The sequence below is a fragment of the Bos indicus genome, chromosome 22, assembly GCF_029378745.1.
Source record: "Bos indicus isolate NIAB-ARS_2022 breed Sahiwal x Tharparkar chromosome 22, NIAB-ARS_B.indTharparkar_mat_pri_1.0, whole genome shotgun sequence".
NCBI lineage: Eukaryota > Metazoa > Chordata > Mammalia > Artiodactyla > Bovidae > Bos > Bos indicus.
This window is the reverse complement of record NC_091781.1, coordinates 47,896,702-47,918,951: the sequence shown is the minus strand read 5'-3', so window position 1 is coordinate 47,918,951 and position 22,250 is coordinate 47,896,702. Positions and strand designations below refer to the sequence as shown.

The 22,250-nt window shown below is 45.0% G+C and overlaps 2 protein-coding genes across 16 annotated transcripts in view; both read right to left on the bottom strand.

Annotated features, from left to right (window-relative positions):
* The window catches only part of STIMATE (STIM activating enhancer), a 54,155-nt gene extending 41,565 nt beyond the window's left edge, over positions 1-12,590 (bottom strand). The window contains exon 1 of the mRNA XM_019984413.2: positions 12,322-12,590. Within this exon, the coding sequence (XP_019839972.2) occupies positions 12,322-12,481 (160 nt within the window). The 5' untranslated portion in view covers positions 12,482-12,590. The remainder of the gene's footprint in view (positions 1-12,321) is intronic.
* Positions 12,591-15,064: 2,474 nt separating this feature from the next.
* The window catches only part of SFMBT1 (Scm like with four mbt domains 1), a 121,699-nt gene continuing 114,513 nt past the window's right edge, over positions 15,065-22,250 (bottom strand). For 14 of the 15 annotated variants that reach the window (XM_070776505.1, XM_019984845.2, XM_070776503.1 and 11 more), the window contains 2 exons: positions 22,112-22,240; positions 19,234-20,966 (listed from right to left, as the gene is read on the bottom strand). In XM_070776505.1, the coding sequence (XP_070632606.1) occupies positions 20,826-20,966; positions 22,112-22,240 (270 nt within the window). In that variant the 3' untranslated portion in view covers positions 19,234-20,825. Of the gene's footprint in view, positions 16,569-19,233; positions 20,967-22,111; positions 22,241-22,250 lie in introns of those variants that run through there. The other variant, XM_070776513.1, reaches the window with a different exon arrangement.

The window sequence follows — 22,250 nt, the reverse complement described above, 5'->3', positions numbered from 1 at the left end:
GGCACTTACCTCCCACCCAGGGGAGGCTTTACAAGAAAGACTGAAAACAGACCCTATATTTACATGGTCTCAAAGTATCTCACCACAATTTACTTAATTTACAAGCGGAAAATGTTACCTTCACAGTGGAGAGATCCGGAGGAACCACCTCACCCAAGGTGTCAGGTGTTGCCTTATTCCAATGCTGGGATAAACCAGCATCAGGTGCCAGAGGGTTTGATACACTGAGGAAGTCACAGAAATCCTTGGGGAATATTCCCTCCAAAAAACACATAACCTGGATGTAATCTTGAGAAAACATCAGACAAACCTAATCTAGGCCATTCTATAAAGTCACTGGCCTATACTCCTCAAAAGTACCAAGGCTAAGAAGATAAAGAAAGGCTAAGGAATGATTCCAGACTAGAGATGTGACAACTGAATCCAAAGTATGACTCTGGACCAGGGAAAAATAGCTATAAAGACAGTGTTCAGGCAATTTATAAAATCTGAATATGGACTGTGAATTGTTAATAGCATACTAATGTTACATTTCTCCAGCATTGACAAATTGTACCACAATTCTAAAAGAGAACATCTGTGTTTTTCTTAGAAAATGCATTCTAAACCATGTGGTGATTAGAGAAGAAAAAAATCTGTCTCCCCACCTCCTAGCTCTCTCTCTGACCAGATTCCCAGTAGGGGACAAGTTTCGCCTTGGCCTTGAGCACCCAGCCAGGGCACCAGCACCTGCTTGGCAGCCAAGTCAGTCCAGCTCAGCTAGTGCCACGCAGAGACCTAACATGTACAGTACAGACTTATGTCCTGCAACTTCAAAGGAGAGCAGTATGGGCTAAGGTCAGGGAGCACCTATTAGAAGATGCAGAGAATGTGGCAAGGTGGAAGGAAGGAGAAAAGCATTTAGGGGAAAGAGGACTGTGAGTAAAGGGATGAAGCAGGAATGGGTCTGGCAGGTGTGGGGGCTGAGAGAAGAGCAGCAGGTGGCACTTTGCTGCAGCCCAGTGTTTGCTATCACGGCTGTGGTCCTTGGCCTGGACTACAGTGCAGACAGTGGTGGCTGGAATGTCTGCAGCACAGAAAGAGCTCAGAAAACAAAGATGGAGAAACAGGTCCAGGAGCCTGGCTGTCCTTCAAGATGTTACCTTAGTCCCAGGCAAAGGAGGACCCATAGTATAACACCACTGGCAGCCATGGCCAGTGGGAGCAAGAATCCAGGAGTTCCTGGTATGGTTCAACGGTTACCTGCTTTGAACAGGGTCAGACAGTGGCCTCTGGCCTCAGCTCTCCTCACCGTCACACCTCACATCACCACAGACCAAAATTCAGCCTGAGACATGTCCATGCTGGCCAGGCCTGAGAAGCTCCACTGCTGGGAGAACAAGAGCACTACAAAACAGCTGCACGCAGGACACTGCTCCATCTGCAGCAGTGGCCCTTGAACTCAGGCAGGTCCTTAGCAAGACTACAGCGCTCGTTGGACATTTCCTCGGAGAGTCTGACCTATTTGGCGTATTAGCAAATTATTTACCTAAACACACGGTGAGAAAAACAAATCACTATGTAATCTGCTAAGCCAGCTGAGGGGCAACTGAACATTCCTGTTTACTCTAATTTCAGGTAACAGAATTGGAATGTTTTTTTTTGCTAGTAACTGATGAGATGTCTTACAGAGAATCTGGGGACAAAATTATAAAAGCAGGCCTCTTGCCAGGAAAAAATACATGCACTTATGTCTCCCTACACTATGTCTTCAGGACTCCAATACCCACCCTCACCACCAGCCAGAGGTGCAGCAGAGCTGGAAATAGCAGATCTGTGGTCCTCAAGCCTGCTACCTGGAAACCACAGAAGCAAAGGCACGGCAGGCAGGAGCAGCACATTTGTGCTGCAAGGCATTCAAGGGAGCAATGAGTGAGTCTCCATTCCATGCGTGACCTCGATGGAACCACTTACAAATACTTTAGACCCAAACTTGCTGCCCAGATAGAAAACCTGTGCTCGTGCTCTGAGCCTGCCTGGGCCAAGACGCTCCCAGTGCATGTGGGGTTGGCAAGAGGTGCGTGTACGCTGCCAAGGTTCATCTCTTCCTGCAGGACTGCAGCCTGGCTTGTGTCATTTAATCCAGGTGTTGTGACCACCTCACCTCTCTGTCATTTTCATGTTATTAAGCAAAAAAGTCTTCTAAGAAAACAGAAAAGCCTGTGAAGAACACTGATGAGCTAAGAGGTTGGATAAGTCCATGGACTAGAATATAAGCTGGGACTGGGAGGTGGGGGGTAAAGCATTTTGAGAAAGGTAAACATGTAAAAAACGTATGTGTCCCAAATAGAGAAAAGGCATTAGAGTTCTTGACACCTATCACTTGTTAATAGCAAAAGCCACAAACACTCAACATCAAGTCTTTACAAGGAATTTTAGAGCCAAGAAAACACTAGTTGAGCAACCCAGCCAGCTGAGCAACCCTTCCTCCGCCAAGGCCCTAAGTGACACCACACCCGAGGGCAGGCTGAGTCTTGCCAGCTCCTGCATCCTCTACCAGAAAAGTAGCTTGAGTGGAACCCGACTACGGCGCAAGACACCCTTTAGAATGAAGAGGATGCTCTAAATCAAAGGAAACACAGGGGAGGCCATGTCGCATCGACGGGGCTACAGTTAACTCTGGTGAGAAGCTTTTTCCTAATAGGCAAGCAGGTGATTTCAGGGGCTGGTGATCCCACTGCACCAGTGCAGGAGTTCCAGCATGTACTGAAGACTAGAATTCTCATAGGAGAGGTTTGTTAGCAAAGCCTAAGGTCACCACAGCCTGGGGCCCCACTCAGAGGGGCTAGAAGTTCCCAGGATTGGCCTACCCTCTGGGTCTCTGAGATCACCCCCGACAGCTGTCCACAACTAAGCCTGAACCAAAAATCCAGGGGTGAAGCATCTCCACTCTGTCTATCTGTGTGGAGTGCAGTGGACAGTCTACAGAAGCCAGTTACCAATAAGGAACTGTTTCCCTTATTAGGTAAAAGCAGTGTCTCCAGAGCCATGCGGCCTGCCTCTACCACTCACAGGCTGTGTGACCTTGGGCAGGTTACTTAACCTCCCGGTGACTCAGTTTCCTTACCTATGAGATGGAGACAATATCAGCACCCACCTCTCAAGATGACTGTGAGAACTAATCGGGTTAATTCACGATGCCTGGCACGGAGCAGGCCCAGCAGGTCTGCCCACATCATCGCAACACCTATCTCAGAAGGCACTGCCAATAGAACAGAGGGTTGGGAGAAGGTCACTAGGTCCTGTTTCTTCTCCTACAGCCCCAAAGACACAAACAGCAGACCTTCCCTGGGGGGACCGCATGAGATCTAAAAGGAATGTGATGAAACTGCTTTAAAGGTTCTCAAAGAAACAATCCAAAAGGAGCCTGAGGTGAATGCAGAACCTGACTTGCCACCCAATGATTTAATTCAAGACCCTTTTTAAGTGTAAGCTGTAGAAAATAGGCCTGAAAATGAAAAAAAAAAAAAAAAGGCAGCTCTCTGGAACCCCTCCAAACGCACTGCCTCGTTTTCTGGGAGCCTCTGCCCCCACTATCTCCAGCCCCCAGAACCTATGGCCATGCCCGTGATCTCCTATCTGGACCTTGTTCTCACCATTCCCTGTGTATCCAGAGCCCCTCACCTCTCCTTCACCTTCAGTGTTGGGACCAAGCAGGTCTTCCTCAGGGACACTTCCCAAGGTCTCCTGGCAGAAACTCTCATCCCTCCTCTCAAGCCTGTTCAAACGTCAATAGCCCTCTTCACGCTGCACTGGGATGACCCACCAGGGCTCCCACAGTCCACTCCAGCTGTGAGCCCCTCAGGGACAGGGGACTAGGTCTCAGCTCTTCTTTGTCAAGGAAGCACCCACCACCACTCCTGGCACCCAGGTCTTTATTTAACAGATCCATTCTACTAGGGTCCACAGAGAGTCTGCTGAGTAATCCACAAACTGAACAAATGTAGTTAACAGGGGCAATTTTGCCCCCCAAGGGTCAATGGCAGTATCTGGAGATATTTTGGGGCTGTCACAATGGGGTGGCGGTGGGGGAGCTACTGGCATCCAGTGGATTGAGGCTGGAGAGGCTGTTAAACATCCTACAATGCAGAGAACAGCCCCCCAAACCAAGAATTACCTGGCACAAGGTATCAATGGTGTCAAGTTGAAAAACCCTGGGTTAGATGGATAACTTCTGAGTAGTAGCATGAACTAAAACAGGTGTACAGACCACTTCTACATATACACGAAGAAAAGGATAACTCTTAAGGGTCATCCCTAACTCTTGTGATTATTAACTATTCTCCTTATAGTCATACAGCACCAGGGAAACAAATTCTGTGAAACCTTGAGGTTACCTGAAATCACCAACGGCCCTGGAAATCCCTCCTCACCAGTCACAGAATGGACTCATGTTCGGCTCCCCTGGGTCCCCGGGAGGCTGTGCCTCAGACGCTAGACACTGATCCCAGGGTGGGCTCGCTATCCCAGCACAGCCAGGGAAACCCTTCACAAAGGCCCAGGCCAGAAAAGCAAACATAAGATGTAACTCAAATGTACATGAAAGGACTGGTAGGTCATTTCAAATTTACATGCTTCATGTTATCAACAGCCACAAAACAGTCCGAAGTTCCATATAATACTCTGGACATTAAGAAGACTTATTAAGAAAGAAACTCGGAATTATCCCAACAGGAAAAAAGAATGAGGTGAAGTAGACAGGGAAAGAGTAATTAGAAGCGTGCCTGTGGAAAGAAGGCAGGGGAAGTGGCTGAGAACTACTCGGGCCTGAGGGACCTGGCTCACATCTCAGCTCTGTACCTATGGACAGGGGCCCAGTGCTCCACACTTCACCTGCTCACTGTCCTTGGTTGCGAAGGGAAAACAACCAAGGTTCCTGTGCAGCACGTTAAGAGCTGAGCACAAAAGCCAGCACACTAGGGGCTCAGCAAAGAGCCAGCTGCAGGAATCCACAGGCTCCAGTGGCCAGTGCCACCACCTGCTACCATGAGACCTGGGGTGATGAAGTCAGGGACTCTGACCTTGTCACCTGTAAATGGGCTGTCCCAATCCACCCACTGCCCACTCACGGCCCACGTGAGACTCCACAGGCAGAAACTCAAGAAGAAGAAGGAAGGAGATTATTACTTACACCAAAGCTACCCGGTCTGGATGCACGCTAACTTGCAACGAGCAATCACTGTGTTGGCTGGGTTACAATTTTTCACTACTGGTTCGTTCAGGTTTTACTACTAAAAGTTTGTTCAGGTTTTTCTGTATGCTCTTACAGGAAAAACTGAATGAATTTTTTGGCTGAACTGATTTCACACCGTTTAAAAGAGGGCTAAAGGTAAAGATGTTGAGTAAACAAGACAGAAAGGAAAATGTTTAACCTGATTCAGAAAACAAGTTATTTCAGCACTTGTGAGATGTTCTTAACTGAACTCTGAATGAGAACACTGTAATAACAATGAGGATTATGATACCCCCTCCCACTACAAAGGGCCCAACATGTGCCTGGCACTGATCCAGCTTCCTTACACACACTCTTTCTAATCCCCACGTTCCCAGAAAAATCATCCATCCCATCTTGCTGGGGAAGAAACCAAAGCTTCGAGATATATGTGGGCTGCTCAAGGGCAGTGAAAGTGAGTCACTCTGTCATGTCAACTCTGCGATCCAGGCCAGAACACTGGAGTGGGGAGCCTTTCCCTTCTCTGGGGATCTTCCCAACCCAGGGATCGAACCCAGGTCTCCTGCATTGCAGGCAGATTCTTTACCAACTGTGCCATCAGGGAAGCCCATAAAGACAGATTAAAAGAGGAGAATCCTGCAGAGAGGAGAATCCAGGGATCAAACCCAGGTCTCCTGCACTGCAGGCGGATTCTTTACCAGCTGAGCCACAAGGTTCCCTGATAGCTCAGTTGATAAAGAATCCACCTGCAATGCAGGAGACCCCAGTTTGATTCCTGGGTTGGGGAAATCAACTGCAGAAGAGATAGACAACCCACTCCAGTATTCTTAGGCTTTCCCTGTGGCTCAGCTGGTAAAGAATCCGCCCACAATGTGGGAGATCTGGGTTCGATCCATGGGTTGGGAAGATCCCCTGGAGAAGGGAAAAACTACCCACACCAGTATTCTGGCCCAGAGAATTCCATGGACTGTACAGTCCATGGGGTCTCAAAGAGTTGGACATGACTGAGCCACTTTCACTTTTTCACTTCAAGGGCAGTATGTGGCAGAGGCAGGCATGAAAGCCAGGTCAGATGGATTCCAGAGCCAGGGATCCTGCTATTTTTAACTATTTGTAAAATTTCTTCAACAGGAGACTTCATGGAAGTACTAAACTAATTGCAAAGGATTTTAAACAGCTCATTAAAGCAGCAGAGGCTTGACAGGCCCCTATAGGGCAACACGAAAAACAGAGGTATTTAAAAGGCTAAAAAGATGCATTTCATTACAACTCAGATTATCCCCTAATTCAGACAACCCCCTTTTGCCCCAATTTTACTCCAAACTGGTGAAGTTTCATTATAAATAAAGGAGTAGGGCTTCCCTGGTGGCTCAATGGTAAAGAATCTGCCTGTCAAGGCAGGGGACATGGGCTGGATCCCAGGTCTGGGAAGATCATACATACCTCAGAGCAACTAAGCTGGTGTGCCACAACTATTGAGCCTGTGCTCTAGAGGCCAGGTGCCGAAACTATTGAGCCCACGTGTCACAACTACTGAAGCCCGTGCTCCCTAGAGCCCAGGCTCTGCAACAAGAGAAACCACGGCAATGAGAAGCCTAAGCACCACAACTAGAGAGTAACCCCTGCTTCCTGCAACTAGAGAAAAGCCCACACAGCAATGCAGATCATCATGGCCAAAAAAAATAGATAAATTTTTAAAAGGAGTAGATCACCATTATTGATAAATGCTACCAGATGAATCAGCATTTAGAAAACCAAAAACTTTCTAAAAATAATGACCCCCCCCCCACCCCTCAAAAGAAGCCCTCATCTTCCTTGATGCTAATGTTGGCCACACTTCTTTCCCCCTTGGATACAATACCAGCCTGTGACAGAATGCTCTTCCTGTGCCTTGGCTGACACTCCAGGTGTGGGGGAGTGGGGAACAGAAAGCGACATTATCGAGAGCATGTTGGGTGACAGGCCCAGAGATGGCACCTTCACACATGAGCTTCAGCACCATTCTAGCCATCACTGAATTTCATTATTTTACCAGAAGTGAAGTGACTGGGGAACAGGATATCCACAAGATCTCTAAGCATTACCGCCACAGAGATAATATACTAACTGCAAAGGGGACAATGTACCCTACAAGGGAGGGAGCTAGAAACACGCCCTCTATGCCCAGTAACCTTATCACTAACCATGGGACTGCCTGATGTCATGTGTTGCCTGGTACCATGTAACATGAAGCATACAGCACTGCTCACACAGTGTTCTTGCTGCAAAGAAAAGTCATCATAAGCTAATGGTCCCACCACACCAAACTCAGGAAAAATAGGGGTCCAGGAAACCCCCCAAACACCTCAATGAGGTAACACCCAGACAACTCCAGAAGATGGGGTGCCATACACAACTGGCCAGGACTCTTCCAAAGGCAATGCAGTAAACAACAACAGAAAATTCATGTGTGTGTGTGTATGTGTATGTGTGTGTGTGTGTGTGTGTGTGTTCGTGTGTGTGTGTGTGTGTGTGTGTGTACGCATGCGCACGTATAGGGGAGATTCTTTCAGCCTAAAAGTGACTTAAAATCATAACCAGGGACTTCACTGGTGGTCAAGTGGTTAAGAATCCACCTTGCAATGCAAGGGACACGGGTTCAATCCCTGGTAAGGGAACTAAGATTCTACATGCCTTGGAGCAACTAAGCCGACAGCCAAATAAATGAATATTAAAAAAAAAACCCAAAACATAACCAGATGCAATGTGTGGACCTTGATCAGATCAGAGTTTTTGCAAAATCCCAGCTATAAGAGACCTGTGACAATGGAGGAATTTTTGTGTGTTTGTGTGAATACAGATTGGCTATTAGATGATCTTACAGGGTTATAAATTTTCACAGGTGTGATCATGAAACTGTGGTTATGAAGGCAACTGTCCTTATTTTTAGGAGACTCAACTGAAGCTTTTAGGGATAAAGTGTAATGCTGGCTTCAAGTTATCGTTAAATGTATCACCCCCTTTTCCCCAAAAACGTATAAAGAGATACAGTAAATGTGGCAAAAGGTGAACAATTTCTGAATCTGGGTGGAGGGCAGATATGCATTCATTGCATTATTGTCTTTTCTGTATATCTGACATTTTTTAAGATAAATATTGGAAAGGAGTGGGGAGGGGTGATCCCAGGGGAAGGCTGTCCCAACATGCATATATCTGTACAGAACACACAGGGGGGTCAGCTTACTGCTTGACAGAATGGCAGGGACTCTTATGTGAGATCAAGATTTCAAAGCTGGGTAGACTAGTCTGTGATGTTACTCTGGACCTCAGGAAAAAAGCTATAATTTCTCAACGCCAGCAGTGTCCTCATAAAACACTGACACCTTCTCCTAACTGGCTAGTGCCCAAATCTGTCACATGAAAATAGGCAGGTAGGTTTATCCAAACTCTATAAATGCTTATGTTAAAAGAGCAATCCTGTCTACACTTCAGCCAGGATTCTGATGGTGCACAGTGAAGGAGGCTTGAGTGGGCTTTGCACTTACAGGTCCTGAGAGTAAATAACCCTAGTGCCAACATACACATTGGTCAATAACGACCTTCAGCTGATGGCTGGGCCACTTGCTTGGGCCAGAACACACAAGGCAGCCCCAGAACTGCTCAGCTCTGCTGTGACTTAATTAAATCACAGACCATAGGTAAAGTCACCAAAACAAGAGGAACTGCTTAGCAGGTAGAGCATGGCAAAGGTCCCTCGTTTAAAGCAATTCCTTCTACTTCTACACCCAAGGCATTTCAGAAACACATCAGAAAACTCAGAGGGGGAAGGCCCTTTAAAAGCTTATCTCTGAGTTTGTTGGGCTTTCCTTGCACACAGAAGGTACCTTCTCTGAAGCCTCTGGAAAGCTCACCACCTGAACAAGGGGATGCTGACACTGGCACACGCCTGTGGATGGTGGCTTGTATGTTTATGTAGCTTAAAGAATCAGCTATACGTATCAACTATCACATCAACTCCCAACTGCCTGGCCTGAGATGCCTGAAAAGCCCTACAGTGAGCCACGCGTCAGCATGAGAAATCCCCATGAGAATCAAAATCCTCTCCTGAGATATAAGAGGGTGTTCCTTCAGGTAAAAAACACAGCAAGTTGTAAATCGAGAAAAAAAGTGATTTGGGGGATAGAAAAAGAAACATAGAAACAGTGGTCTGACAGTTCACTGAAATCAGGATGTGAAGGGATTGAAAACATTACAGCAAGGCAACTAGAGACTGAAAAGGAGAGAAAAAGTACCAAACATATACAGTCCAAGATTTGCTGCAAGACTTATGAAGGCCAGGTAACCATACTGTATACAGCCTGTCTAGCAGAGAAATAGGTCCATCCTATAGAACAAAGCTGATCCAACAGGAAAACAGAATAGCACCAGCCCTCAAAACTGGGAAGTTGTCAGAAGTGTCTTGAGTTCACCACACAGGAGGAAAGCACCAGAGGAAAATGATTGGAACTCCAAAGAGGACAGGGGCTGTTAGTTTTGACTGCTGAGGACAGACGACTGGTATTAAAAATATGCTTGGGGACTTCCTGGGTGGTCCAGTGGTTGGAACTCTGCCCTTCCACTGCAGAGGGCACAGGTTTCATCCCTGTTCAGGTAACTAGGATCCCACATGTTGAATGGTGCCCCCTCTCCCTCCAAAAAAGAGAGATGAACTATATTTGAAGAAACTAATAATGAAATTGATAAAGAATGAGGTGGCCTCATCTCAACAAACCCAGACCTCCCTCAAAGGGTTACAAGATGAGCAGTCTTGTGGGAGCCTGGCACTCCTGACAGCAGCTGTGCTAGATTGAGGAACAGGTCTTGTGACCAGGAAGACAGCCAAACCCAAGCAGGAGAACCTCCTTGAGACCATCTCTTTCCCCTTCCTTTTCCCCAGCAAAGTTCATTTCAAAATGTAAAGCAGCTTCTAAATGACTCTTCCTACCTCTGCAAAATGGAAAAGCCCTACAGTTCTATTTCAATAGAACCAACAAGTTTAAGAGAGAAGAAAAGTACTTCCCTGTACTGGTCCTGGCCAGTGGGACTCTCCTCGGCCTGCTGTCTGTTTCTAGGTGGGGGGAAAAAGGCTCTCGATTCATGTCCATGCCTGTGTCCAGGGCACTCACAGCTTGAGCCTTTCCAACTCTTCTCCTCATTACCCCTACTCATCATTGTCCCAAGACCTACTACCCACTGCCACAAAGTTCCTCCATGTCTAGCTCACACTGAGCAAAAAAACCCCTACTTCTAGTCCTGCCTTTGCATTCAGAATATACCAACCACAGTGAGATGTGCACTTGTGCTCACATTGAAGGTTAAGTACAGAAGTGTTTGTGTCCCTGAAGACTCACAGGGACAGTACTGTCACTCTGAACTTTCAACCTGGCACACTTCTCAGCTGTGAGCAACTGTGCCCTGTCATAATCACATTTCCCTCTCTGAATCACAAGTATCAAACCCCAGGGAATAAGCGGGGCCGTCAGTATCAATCAAACCCATGAAAACAGCCAGGGCTATGCTAAGAAAGGTTAGGGAACAAACCTAAGCCTAGAGTTCCAGCTGGAGGAGAGAGATTTGGGGAGAGGAGCGCAGACCCACACACAAAGTCTCGAACACATACACATACAGTTCATGCACTCAAGTCAGCAGCTGGTTTTGGCTAAGTCGTCACATATTATTACTGTGGGAACAAGTGGGTATTTGTTCAGCGGGGAAAATATAGCAAAGCAACTAGAGATTGAAAAGGAGAGAAAATGTAGCAAACATATACAATCCAGGACTTGCTGCTAGACTTATGATGGTCAGGCAACCAGAAAAAAGTAGTGTCCAAGAACAGCCTCTTCAGGGTTACTTAAAGCCTGGAAGAATTCACCCAAATAAGGAAGGCCTGCATCATAAACAAGCAAAGCTGCAACACCAGCAACTGGACTCCACAAGACACACATGGCTGCAGGCTCCTTCCCAGATGCTGAGGAGCATAGTTTTTGCAGGAACTTCCCATTCTACATACGTGAGTATAGTGGGGAAGTTTTGAGAAGTCATTTCGGAATGAATACCTCTGTAAAAAATAGTTATAACCCTTCCCTTCCCTGAAATGCAATCACACTTTAATAAAAGGAAGGACGTGCACTAAGGAAACATAACCCGTCACCAGTGGTACACTTGACAACAAGTTGGAACTTGTGGTTTTCCAGAGGGCCTATCTGGGACCTTCTTCCTCATCATCAAACTCTCCAGGAAGGGCCCCTGATGATTTAGCACAGAAATTCTAAGACCTCCTCAGACCCTCTGAGGCTGCTTCTCTATTAAGTTTCTAAAGTTGCCCAAGTCTCACAGAAAGGAAGAATACTTGAAACAAACAAAAGTGGGCTGGGAAAGGGAACAGTCAGGGGAGACTTGAGATGCAACTTGATTAGGAAAGCTTGGGACAGAGATGGAAGAGGTGAGCCCGTTCAGGCAAAGGAGAGGAAAAAAAAGGAGATGCGGGGAAGGCAGTATGGGTGGGTCCTGCTCCAACCAAAACAGAAAATTAGGCTGAGGGAGAAGGGGAGATGGGGTAGGCAGTACTGGGAACGGAACGCACGAGCTAACAAGTCCGGTATTGCAAGGTGACAGGACAGGATTTACATGCAAACGGGAGATAGTAAATCCTGACGTAAAGGTGAAGAAAAAACAAAAAACTCTGTATCAGACTGGGGGATGGGGAGGCTAAGGCTAAGAAGAGACTTTAAGAGGGGGCTGAAAGGAATATGCCACCTGCGGGTCATGGCCGTAGGCTGTCAAGTGAGGTAGCTTTAATTCGCGATGATACGGTTGCAGGGGGACATCTCAGAAGAGAGGCGTGCGTGGTGTGAAGAGAGGAGGAGTGACCCCTGACTAGAGGCTGACGCGATAAGATGAAGAACTCAGGACCCTGGGTCTGGGGCCAGAGCTCCCCGTTGTCTGGGAATGTCCAGCCTGGGCTCGCGCGAGTAAGGAACCTTCGTCAAAGGGCCCAAGGCCTGAACTCCTCAGACAGGAGGGTCCCGGAGGCCGGTGGGCCAGAAGCTTGAGGCGCAAGGCCTCAGGAAGGGCGGGGGTCCCGGACTCACGCATCAACGTGCTGAAGGCCACGACGCCGAGCAGCCCCTGCAGGAAGATGCCGAAACTGTGCATGAGCGCGCCGCTCTCGCAGCGGCCCGCTCCGGACGCGACTGTGGAGGGCGGCCCTCCCGTCAGTGAGTGGCTCGAGTTCCCGGCAGGGCCCTGCATAGCGGGCCTGGCGAGGGGCGCTGGGCGCCGCCGCCCGCCCGCCCGCCGGGCCTCCCAACCTGCTGGGGCCACGCCACCGAGCCCAGAGCCCCAAGTCCGAGCCCGGAGCCGGTACCTCAGCCCCGCGGCCGACTCAGCGCCGCGCGTAACGTGACGTCCGAGACCGCAGCTCCTGATTGGCCAGACCCGGCGTGGAGGCGGGCCTTGGCCGCTCCCGCTCTACCTCTCGAAGGGCGGGGCTCCGGTCGGCGAGGGGGGCGGTGTCTTGGGTCCTCACCACAGGTAGGACGGACCAGGTGAGGCGGGCTGCTCAAACCGGATTGAGAGTCCCACCCTGGACCCCGAGCTCCTGGTCCTGAGGGCAGAAGCAGGGAATTGCTATTGCTAAGTCACTTCAGTCGTGTCCGACTCTGTGTGACCCCATAGACGGCAGCCCACCAGGCTTCCCCATCCCTGGGATTCTCCAGGCAAGAACACTGGAGTGGGTTGCCATTTCCTTCTCCAATGCATGAAAGTGAAAAGTGAAAGTGAAGCCGCTCAGTTATGTTCGACCCTCAGCGACCCCATGGACTGCAGCCTTCCAGGCTCCTCCAACCATGGGCTTTTCCAGGCAAGAGTACTGGAGTCGGGTGCCATTGCCTTCTCCGAAGATCTAAAATCTTTTTTCCCCTCCAAGATAAACCCCTCACCCCTGAAGAATTTGTGAACAAATAGTTCTGAATTCCTCCCTCAGATTCCGATTCAGTTGTTCTGAGAGGTAGCCAATAATCTGCATTTCGGCAAGCAGCATGGATTATTCTGAGGCAGGTCGTTGAGGAAAACTGATATTCCTTTCAACCCACACTTTCGGCGTCCTACCTTTCTTGTTAGTACCAATATACTGGCCAAAGGTTGATCTTTTAAGATTATTTGGGGGGGGGGGGGGTGACGTGGACTGTTTTTTAAGTCTTTATTTAATGTTTTACAATATCGCTTGTTTTATGTTTTGGGTTTTTGGCCAGGAGGCGTGTGGTATCTTAGCTCCCCGACCAAGGATGGAACCTGTACCCCCTACATTGGAAGGTGAAGTGTTGACCACTGGAGAGTCAGGGAAGTCCCCAAGAGGCATAGCTTAAATTCATCAGTCAGGCCCCAATCCATTTTTTCCCCCATAAACGTAATTTACATAGTCACTTTCAATCCAACTGCCTTCATATAGAAATATATGGGGTATATACTGTAAACATGTGAATATATCCCCATCTTGTTAATTTTGAACGTGATTCATAAAAGAAAACCAGGTTGCTGGTATTTTCAGTCTCCAGAGCCTCCCTCCACATAAACACATTTATTCTTATTCAACTCTGACTCCTTGGAACTTGCTCTCTTCCTCACCTAGGACCTCTAGCCCCCATTCTGTCATCTACCCTTCTCAGTCACATCTACCCTCTCAGTCACCTCTGGCTTTTCTCCAGACATCTCTTGGTGTTCTTAGGTCCCTGATCAGGATTGCATCCACTTAATGCCAATGTACACAGTATTATTCCAGTAGACATTGGGGTACATTTGTTGAACAATAAAAATCAAATCTAGGGAAATTTTCCCTTAAGATAGCCATCAAGAAATTTCAATTAAAAAAAAATCCAATTACATAAAACATTAAATGCTATCCAAAAGCTTTCTTGGTTAATAGGAATACTAACTTGATTATCTGGGGAACACAAATGCTAATTGGTTCCTTAGAAGCAATTCTCCAGCCCTTCTCTTAAAAAATGTACTTCCACACCTCTGTGCCTATACATAGCATTCTAGCTATATGGAACAGTTTCCTTTTCCCTGCGTCACGAACTGCTACCCATGCTTCATGCATCCAGATTACTTTGTGTGTGCTGGCTGCTCCACGGGAACTTTTCAGACTGCTAAATTTTTAGCAGTCTAGACTGCTAGACGGCTGTACACACCTCTCTCTTCCAGCCGAGTGTGAGCCTCTTGAGGGCAGGAACTGATTTTTATTCACACTTTTGAATCCAGTATAGTGCCTGGCACAGACAGCATGCAACAAAATGCTTTTTAAATTAAACTGATTTTTAATTTATAAAATTTAAAACTCTCCACAAGTACTGACCATGGGAAAATACAGAAAATTAAGAAAATAAACAGGTAAGGAAAAATTGCATTACCGTTGTCTTAAGTCTACGAAGGTCCCTTATGGGTATGTATGCTCAAGGTACAGTTCCTGTTCAGAGAGAACCAAACAGTAGGATGTGAACTTAGAGCAGAAGAGACTGCAGCTGGGCATTTCAAGGAGATTACTGATCGCTTGAAGACACAGCTCAAGGGAAATTGCACAGAGAGCTGAAAAACGCACTTTTTGACAAAGCAGTGCTCTGCACATCCAGATGTGGAGGAATCCCAAGGCCAGTTGCTGCTGTACCAAGGCAAAAGTAAAGACCAACAAACAGTCTTCAGAGATCAGGAGCAGAGTCCCCAGTGACAGGAGCAAGCTCACTCTGGGAAATTCTACTCTCCCTATCTTTTCTGAACTGCAGTTAAAAAGCACCCAAATCCAGAGGGGAAAGGATCAGACGGCAGGAGAGACGGGGAGAATTCTGCAAAGGTTAATTTTATTGAAGCACGAACTTTCTCCTCCATTCAGAGATGATTCTCTGAGGTCCCACTGCAAAGTTCTGAAGGATTTACTCTGGTCAAACGCCTTCCTTGCTGTCAAAGGAAGTTAAATATATACCTTAAGACCTGTTTTAATTTTCTGACGACCACTTAAAACTGTCGTAATATACCACACATTTATATACACTTATTCACAAACCCCCCCCCCAAAAAAACCCCACTGAGCAAAATATTCATCCAAAATAGTTATTTCTTAATCCCTTGAAGTTATACCATCAAATTTGATGGGAGTTATTTTAGTATGTATTCTTCCGCATATTTCTTAAATGTACTTTATCCTCAATGCATAACTTTTAAATTTAAGAGAAAAACAGCAAGAAGGAAGGACACAATGCAATATGCATTTCATTTTGTTCCAAAGAAGCAGCTTAAAAAAAAGAAGAAAAAAAAAAAAAAAAGGACAATATCCATTAAACAAACTGCATCAATTCCAATGAGTTAGTGTTAGAAAGAGGCCTAAGGACAGTGCTGGAACCAGCTGGAAGTCCCACCCTGGCAGGCCTCTGATTGTCTTCAGAGAGTATTCAACCAAAAAAAAAAAAGAAGAAGAGGAAAATAAACAAACACTTTAAAATCTCCAGAGAAACATTCAAAGTCCACTTCCCTAGAGATTTCTTGCAAAAGAAGATAAGGAACTGCCCAGTTTTAACTATGTCTTAACTCTGTTATCTTCCTCAGTCATCTGCTTTGTGACTGGATTTGCCCCATGAAGCCTACCCTCATTCTTTCAACACTATTTGCCCACATCCATTCTTCCTAGCTAGGCATAGTTAGATTAACTAAAACATGTAAAAACCCTTAGGAATGAGTTCCCACACATCTTGTGAACAGGCACACCTATTAGAAATGGTATTAAAGCTACATTTCACTAGTGAGTGTCATCCTTTGCCTCCCGAGAGCTCTGGGTCCCAGTTTTGCTGCTGGAGTTAAAGACGTGTCCAACAAGGCTGTGGCTTGTTTCCCTTTGAAGACAGTCCTTTGTGATAGGTCCTAGCACCAGGACAGACCCAAACGGTGTATCAAGTCAGAAGTGACAAAATGGAATGGAGTTTTAAGCCCTACTTCTCCATTCCTCCAACCCCTACTCCTGGTTTTGCTGGTTCTTGCAAAAATATTAAGACTTCTGAAATAGAAGAATGAAGAAAATTGACCTCCAGTGCACTTAGGGCCCATCAGCTTCTATACCTTCACCCCTAAGGCTCCCCTTAGAAACAGAACTACCTGTGAAAACTGAAACAGGTACAGAGGAAATCCCAGGCAAGCAGGCTTGGAACCAGATCCATCTGGACTGCGCTGGACTTTAGAACTTTTCTTCCAAAACACCAAGTCCACAGGAGGCTCATTTAGATAAATTCAAATTTCTCAAGTATGCACATCCTCACACAATGGGAGAGAATCATAAAAATTCACTAGCAAAACACTGTAAAGTGAATAAAATCAAGGAAGAATTACACTTGCATGAAAGTGATTGATTTCTTTTGTTTTGCAGGAGCCTCTGTCCTACAGGGTTTCTGAGCCAGCATCATGACTATGACACATGCTTATTTACACTGGACCCAAAGACCAAAGACATTCAAATTTTTAAAGGGGGTACACAGTCCCCATTAAGATTTATACTTCATTTGTTAGTGCTGCCTTCTCCATCTTCAAAAGGCCAACTGATAACATTGAACACTTTTGAACTTCCACGTACATACACAACTACACAAAATCCCCAATATACACCACTGAAGTTCAAACCTGGTGTGTGTTTCCACTGTCAAGGCTATGCTCCTAACAACTCTCTCAGAGCATCTGTGGGCATCAATCAAACCAGCACACGGTGTCTTACAGCAAAGTCTTTGGTGATAGGTGCCAAGTATATGTAAGTGCCTATGATAGTTTTCCCAATGTCCCCATTTAGTTAAATCTCACCTACAGTTCCCTGATGTTCTGTGTGTGCCCCAGAGATACTTTTTGGCTTGAGGGAGGGGATGGTTCTGAATACTATCTAACCTGATCCCTCCTAAAGCTTTCACTCTGTATTCAGGTGCTGTATTAGGGACAATTGGGATGAGAACAAATAAAATGTATTCAAGTCCTCAGGAAGCTTTGGTCCAATGCCCTTTCTCTCACAGTGAGAATAATTTTGCTTTCAGGAGAAGAAATATATAAACGTCAAGTTCTGAACTGGCATTCCACATCTGCCTCTATCATAATTCAATAAATATTTACCCAAGAAGCCCAACTCTTCCAGAGGTTGGTAACTACCTTTTTCTGACCTCATGTATGCTGGGTGCCACCTACATCACTAAAGAAAGGCAGACAGGACAAAAGTATCCTCCCACTCTATTAGTGCATTTCCTGCATTAGCCACCTCAATTCTGCTTCAACTGAGAGAGATGGAGGTAGGTAGTTTACAAATAAAAAATAGCATGAGTTCCCAGAAGCCCACCAAGTAAAGTCAAAATGTCATAGCAAATCTTCACGGGCGGTAAAAGGTCTCCCTAACACACTGACACTACAATAAGAGGTCTATGTTGGTTAATCAACTTCAAAGTCCAGAAGTATGATATAATCCATTCACCTGTTTCCAAGCTTGTCAACTCAGGATCAAAAATTGATGCTGGAAAACTTTCTGACTTTAGGGAGGCTATTGAGCCAGCTAAAGGTGAAATTTAGATAAATGCAGTCCCTCATAATGTACCTCTCACAAATTTAAGAGGTTGGTATCTTTAAAAAACAAAGTTCACATACCTATGGGCAATACACAAACATCTTACCGAACATGGTGAGCTATTATCAGGTTTAACATCTGTTTTAGAATCAAAAGAATCAGACGATCACTGCTGTCCAGTCCAGCCCCAGCAACATTGAGGCAAATGGAGTTTAACTGTATACTTTAAAAGCCCTTTTTATACTTTGAAGTGAAAGTCACTCAGTCTTGTCCGACTCTTTGCCACCCCACAGACTATACAGTTCATGGAATTCCCCTGGCCAGAATACTGGAGTGGGTTGCCTTTTCCTTCTCCAAGAGATCTTCTCAATCCAGGGATCAAACCCAGGTCTCTCACATTGCGGGCGGATTCTTTACCAGCTGCGCCACAAGGGAAGCCCAAGAATACTGGAGTGGGTAGCCTATCCCTTCTCCAGTGGATCTTCCCGACACAGGAATTGAACCGGGGTCTCCTGCATTGCAGGCAGATTCTTTACCAACTGAGCTATCAGGGAAGCTTTTCCTACTTTAAAATTCCCAAATAATTATCCTCTCTTATGTGATATCTGGGAGGAGGGGCTGGGGGTATATCATGCTTCTTTACTGTAGTTGCCTGATAAACTATTATCTTGGTATGAGAATGCAAAACAATATTAACGAAAACCCTACTGACTTGTCCAGTTTAAAGTCAGCTTCTCTCTAGGAGAAAGCTGAGCTTGATTAATCATGGTGTAAACAGACAAGCTGGCTAGGGTCTGACTCTGATCAGAGACTGTACTTAGGTCCGTGCATTTCATCTTTCAGGGGCTCTGCCCTCTCACTTGTGAAGGGAGGTGTTTTAAATTCTATGGTTTCTGAAGAGGTCAAAAGAGAGATAATATATTCATTGTTACATTACATTTGGTAAATTCTCTCTTAGAAAATAAATACCACTTTCCTAAATAAGACAACAATGTTAATCAATTCCAGACTTTTCTATTCCAGTGATCTACTTCAAGGAACTTGCCATAGTGTGTTGACTGCTACGCTCTCAGAAAATATTATTATGCAAGATACCTGCTCCCCAAACTTGATCTACTTAAGACTAATTGTTCCCAAGCATCCTACATATGCTTCTCTTGCAGTGGCACAGAATCAATCAAAACTTTAAAAACTGGATCTCCCAATACATTCAAACAGATTAATTTTACTTAAATCTTCTTTCCAGGTATAGCTGGTAGTAACCTAAGCAAAGAGTTGATGCTTTAATATAGGGTTTGGTTGGAGGGCTTGAACTCAAGTGGTTCATAAATTATCCAATAAAGAGAAGAGTCAGACTACAAAATGTTTGCCAAGGTCCAAAAAAAAAGGTGGAACAGCAGGGAAGAAAAGGAAAAAAAATCACAATCAGTTTAAATTTGTAACAAAATTACCTTATATTTGTATAACTGTTTAGAATTTACCCAGTTTGTCGTTTTAAAACATTTTCAAATCTTGAAGAGGAATGATTAGGTTATAAATTTGTAGGTAACTAGGATAATTAAAAAAAATAAAAACCATTCAGCAAAGCAAACCATTTAAAAGAAGCAACCTATGTATGTATCTTTCCTCATTCCTCATGGCAGAAACAGTACAGTAAATGCTATTCTTCTATTACAGCCAACAGCCAGTGCAATCATAAGTGAAAATTTTTCTGTTTAATGTCAAGTTGAGCTGGGTCAAAAGAAACAGTTAAAAGGAAACTGAGTTTTTGAGTGGGAACTGACTGTAGAATACATTCAATTTAAAGGTTCGATCAAAGAAAATGTAAATGTGACTTGTCAAAGATGTTTCTAGAATCCTTAACCATCTCTCAATCTTTATCCGGCCACTAAGAACATACTGTGACAGAAACTTGATGTTCTGCATCACTTCCCCCCTCCCCCAAAACGTATTTTCTCTTTTGTGCTTCTATACTATCTGTCTAGAGACACTGAGAAAAATGGGGAAATGGGCTTTACTGTGGGTCCAGGAAACACCTACTGATTTTTACCCAAAGTAAGGACTCTCAAAATGAAAGTTGGACAAACAACTGTAGAGAAAAGTAAATACAAAATAAAAGCTATGGAAGTCCCTCTGAGAACTAGTGGGGAGAGAGCAATTCAACTTAAAACAGCAACAGTCTTTGAGATATTACTTGAAACAGGCAGCCCAACCGAGGTTAGGATGGAAAGCGATGACAGTAGAGTTCTTAGATCAGTCACTTAAGGAACTGGTGTGAGTGCCACACATTACTCTTAAGAAAGAAAACAGTGTCTTTTCCTCCAACTTCTGTCATAGTTTTAGTGTTCATGTAGAAATGGCATCATTTAAAAAAACCTCAGACAGGGCTACGAGCTCAATTATCAACAGAGGTAGTAAACAAAGGAACTCCTAAGAATAGATTTTAAAATGGATCAAAGTGTGACTGTACATTCAAAACCCTAGAGCCACATAATCATCCCCAAAATGAACCGTTTTAATTTAAAAAAGCTTTAAAACACATGACAATGAAGCACTGACGTGCCTGAGGCACAGTCCCAAATCAGTGCCGACTTAAAGCTATGTCCTCTCTTCCCAAGAAAGAGAAAGCAGAGAACAAAGTTCCATCTACAATGGGAAGGAACAGAGAGAACAAAAAGAAAATCAAAAGGTTGCTTGCCAGCAGCCTTGATTATTCTTCGTTTCCAGGCCACACCAGTGGAAATGCTTATTCTTCTTTATATGAGTCTTTTCTTCACAATCTTTTTTTTAAAATTGCAATCTGATGAACAAGAGATGCCCACATTTTCACTGGTGGGAGAGCCACTTTTGTGCAGTTTTTGCTTCCTCAGCGTGGGTCCTCCTTCCCTGAAAGTGCAAAGAGAGCAAGCCGACACCTGCAGGCCCAGAGCCCTGGGACTATTTCAGCTCCACTTGTAGAGCAGGGCGAAGGATTTGCTGCATTTTGTGCTTCAAAGATACAGCCTACTTTGGTTGTCCTTCTCAGTTGGCAAACTGTTCATAAAAAGCGAACTTGATCCTCTCTATGTGATGGCAAAGTTTGATAGCAGGGCCCAGTTTTAAGTCCATGCACTCTTGAACAGTGGGAAGAGTAAGGAGCAATAGGGCCTGCCCATCAATTTCCTGTTAAAGCATAAAATACAAATTATCTGTGATTGCACATGAATGGCAACTCAACCATGACAGCCCTGGTTCACTTGGTTTTGTCAAAATCAGGGTCCCTGTGCTTTTCATTATTTGCTTTTAAATACCTCTCATGGTCCTCTTGGAGAAGGCAATGGCACCCCACTCCAGTACTCTTGCCTGGAAAATCCCATGGACGGAGGAGCCTGGTAGGCTGCAGTCCATGAGGTTGCTAAGAGTCGGACACAACCGAGCGACTTCACTTTCACTTTTCACTTGCATGCATTGGAGAAGGAAATGGCAACCCACTCCAGTGTTCTTGCCTGGAGAATCCCAGGGACAGGGGAGCCTGGTGGGCTGCCGTCTATGGGGTCGCACAGAGTCGACATGACTGAAGCGACTTAGCAGCAGCAGCAGCAGCATGGTCCTCTATACTAATGAATCTTCAGAATGAATAATAGAAGTTTTACCACAGGTAAGAATCTATTCTGTTCTGCAGAAATCCAGTAAACTAACTAGCCTTGTAATTGACAACTAAATGTGTCGAAAGAATCATCTTTTTAGAGGAACTTTCCTAAATCTGAAAGAAAATATTACCTATAAACTACAATGTTTTCCTGAGTTGGTGATGGACAGGGAGGCCTGGTGTGCTGCGATTCATGGGGTCGCAAAGAGTCGGACACAACTGAGCGACTGAACTGAACTGAACTGAGAAGATTTTCAAAGATGTTCAGTTGTGAATCTCCTCAATTATCAAAACAAAATTTATTTCACTGTTTGAGGTCACAGACTATTTCTGTTAGATCCTAACATATTATAGATGTTAATTATTTTTTAAAACAAGCAAATTGTTATTTTGGCATAAGAGGATAATTAAGTATAGCATGCTTGATTTTAAGTTATTTAATGGAGGATGCAAACAAACTCTTAGGAAAAATAAGACTGCAGTAACAATCTGCTTCAACTGTGAAGGAAGTCAGATAAATAACTTTTTATCACGTTTCTACTCCTAAACAGGGAAATAATTTTTTATGTTTGGATAGAAGTATTTTTCCTAAGACTTGTAAATAAATTGCTATTGCTATTGTATCCACAGTCCTTTGCTAAAGAGACGCATTACTAAAAACTAAAGGTCTCTGTGATACCTGGTCTAGGAATATTCTTGCTAACGGAGCACAGTCTGTGGATCGGATGAACCGCACAACGTCCGCCACACTCCACTTCAGGGGGTTACTGTCCAGGTGAAGCCTTTCAGCAACTTCAATCCTTATTTCCTTCATTTCC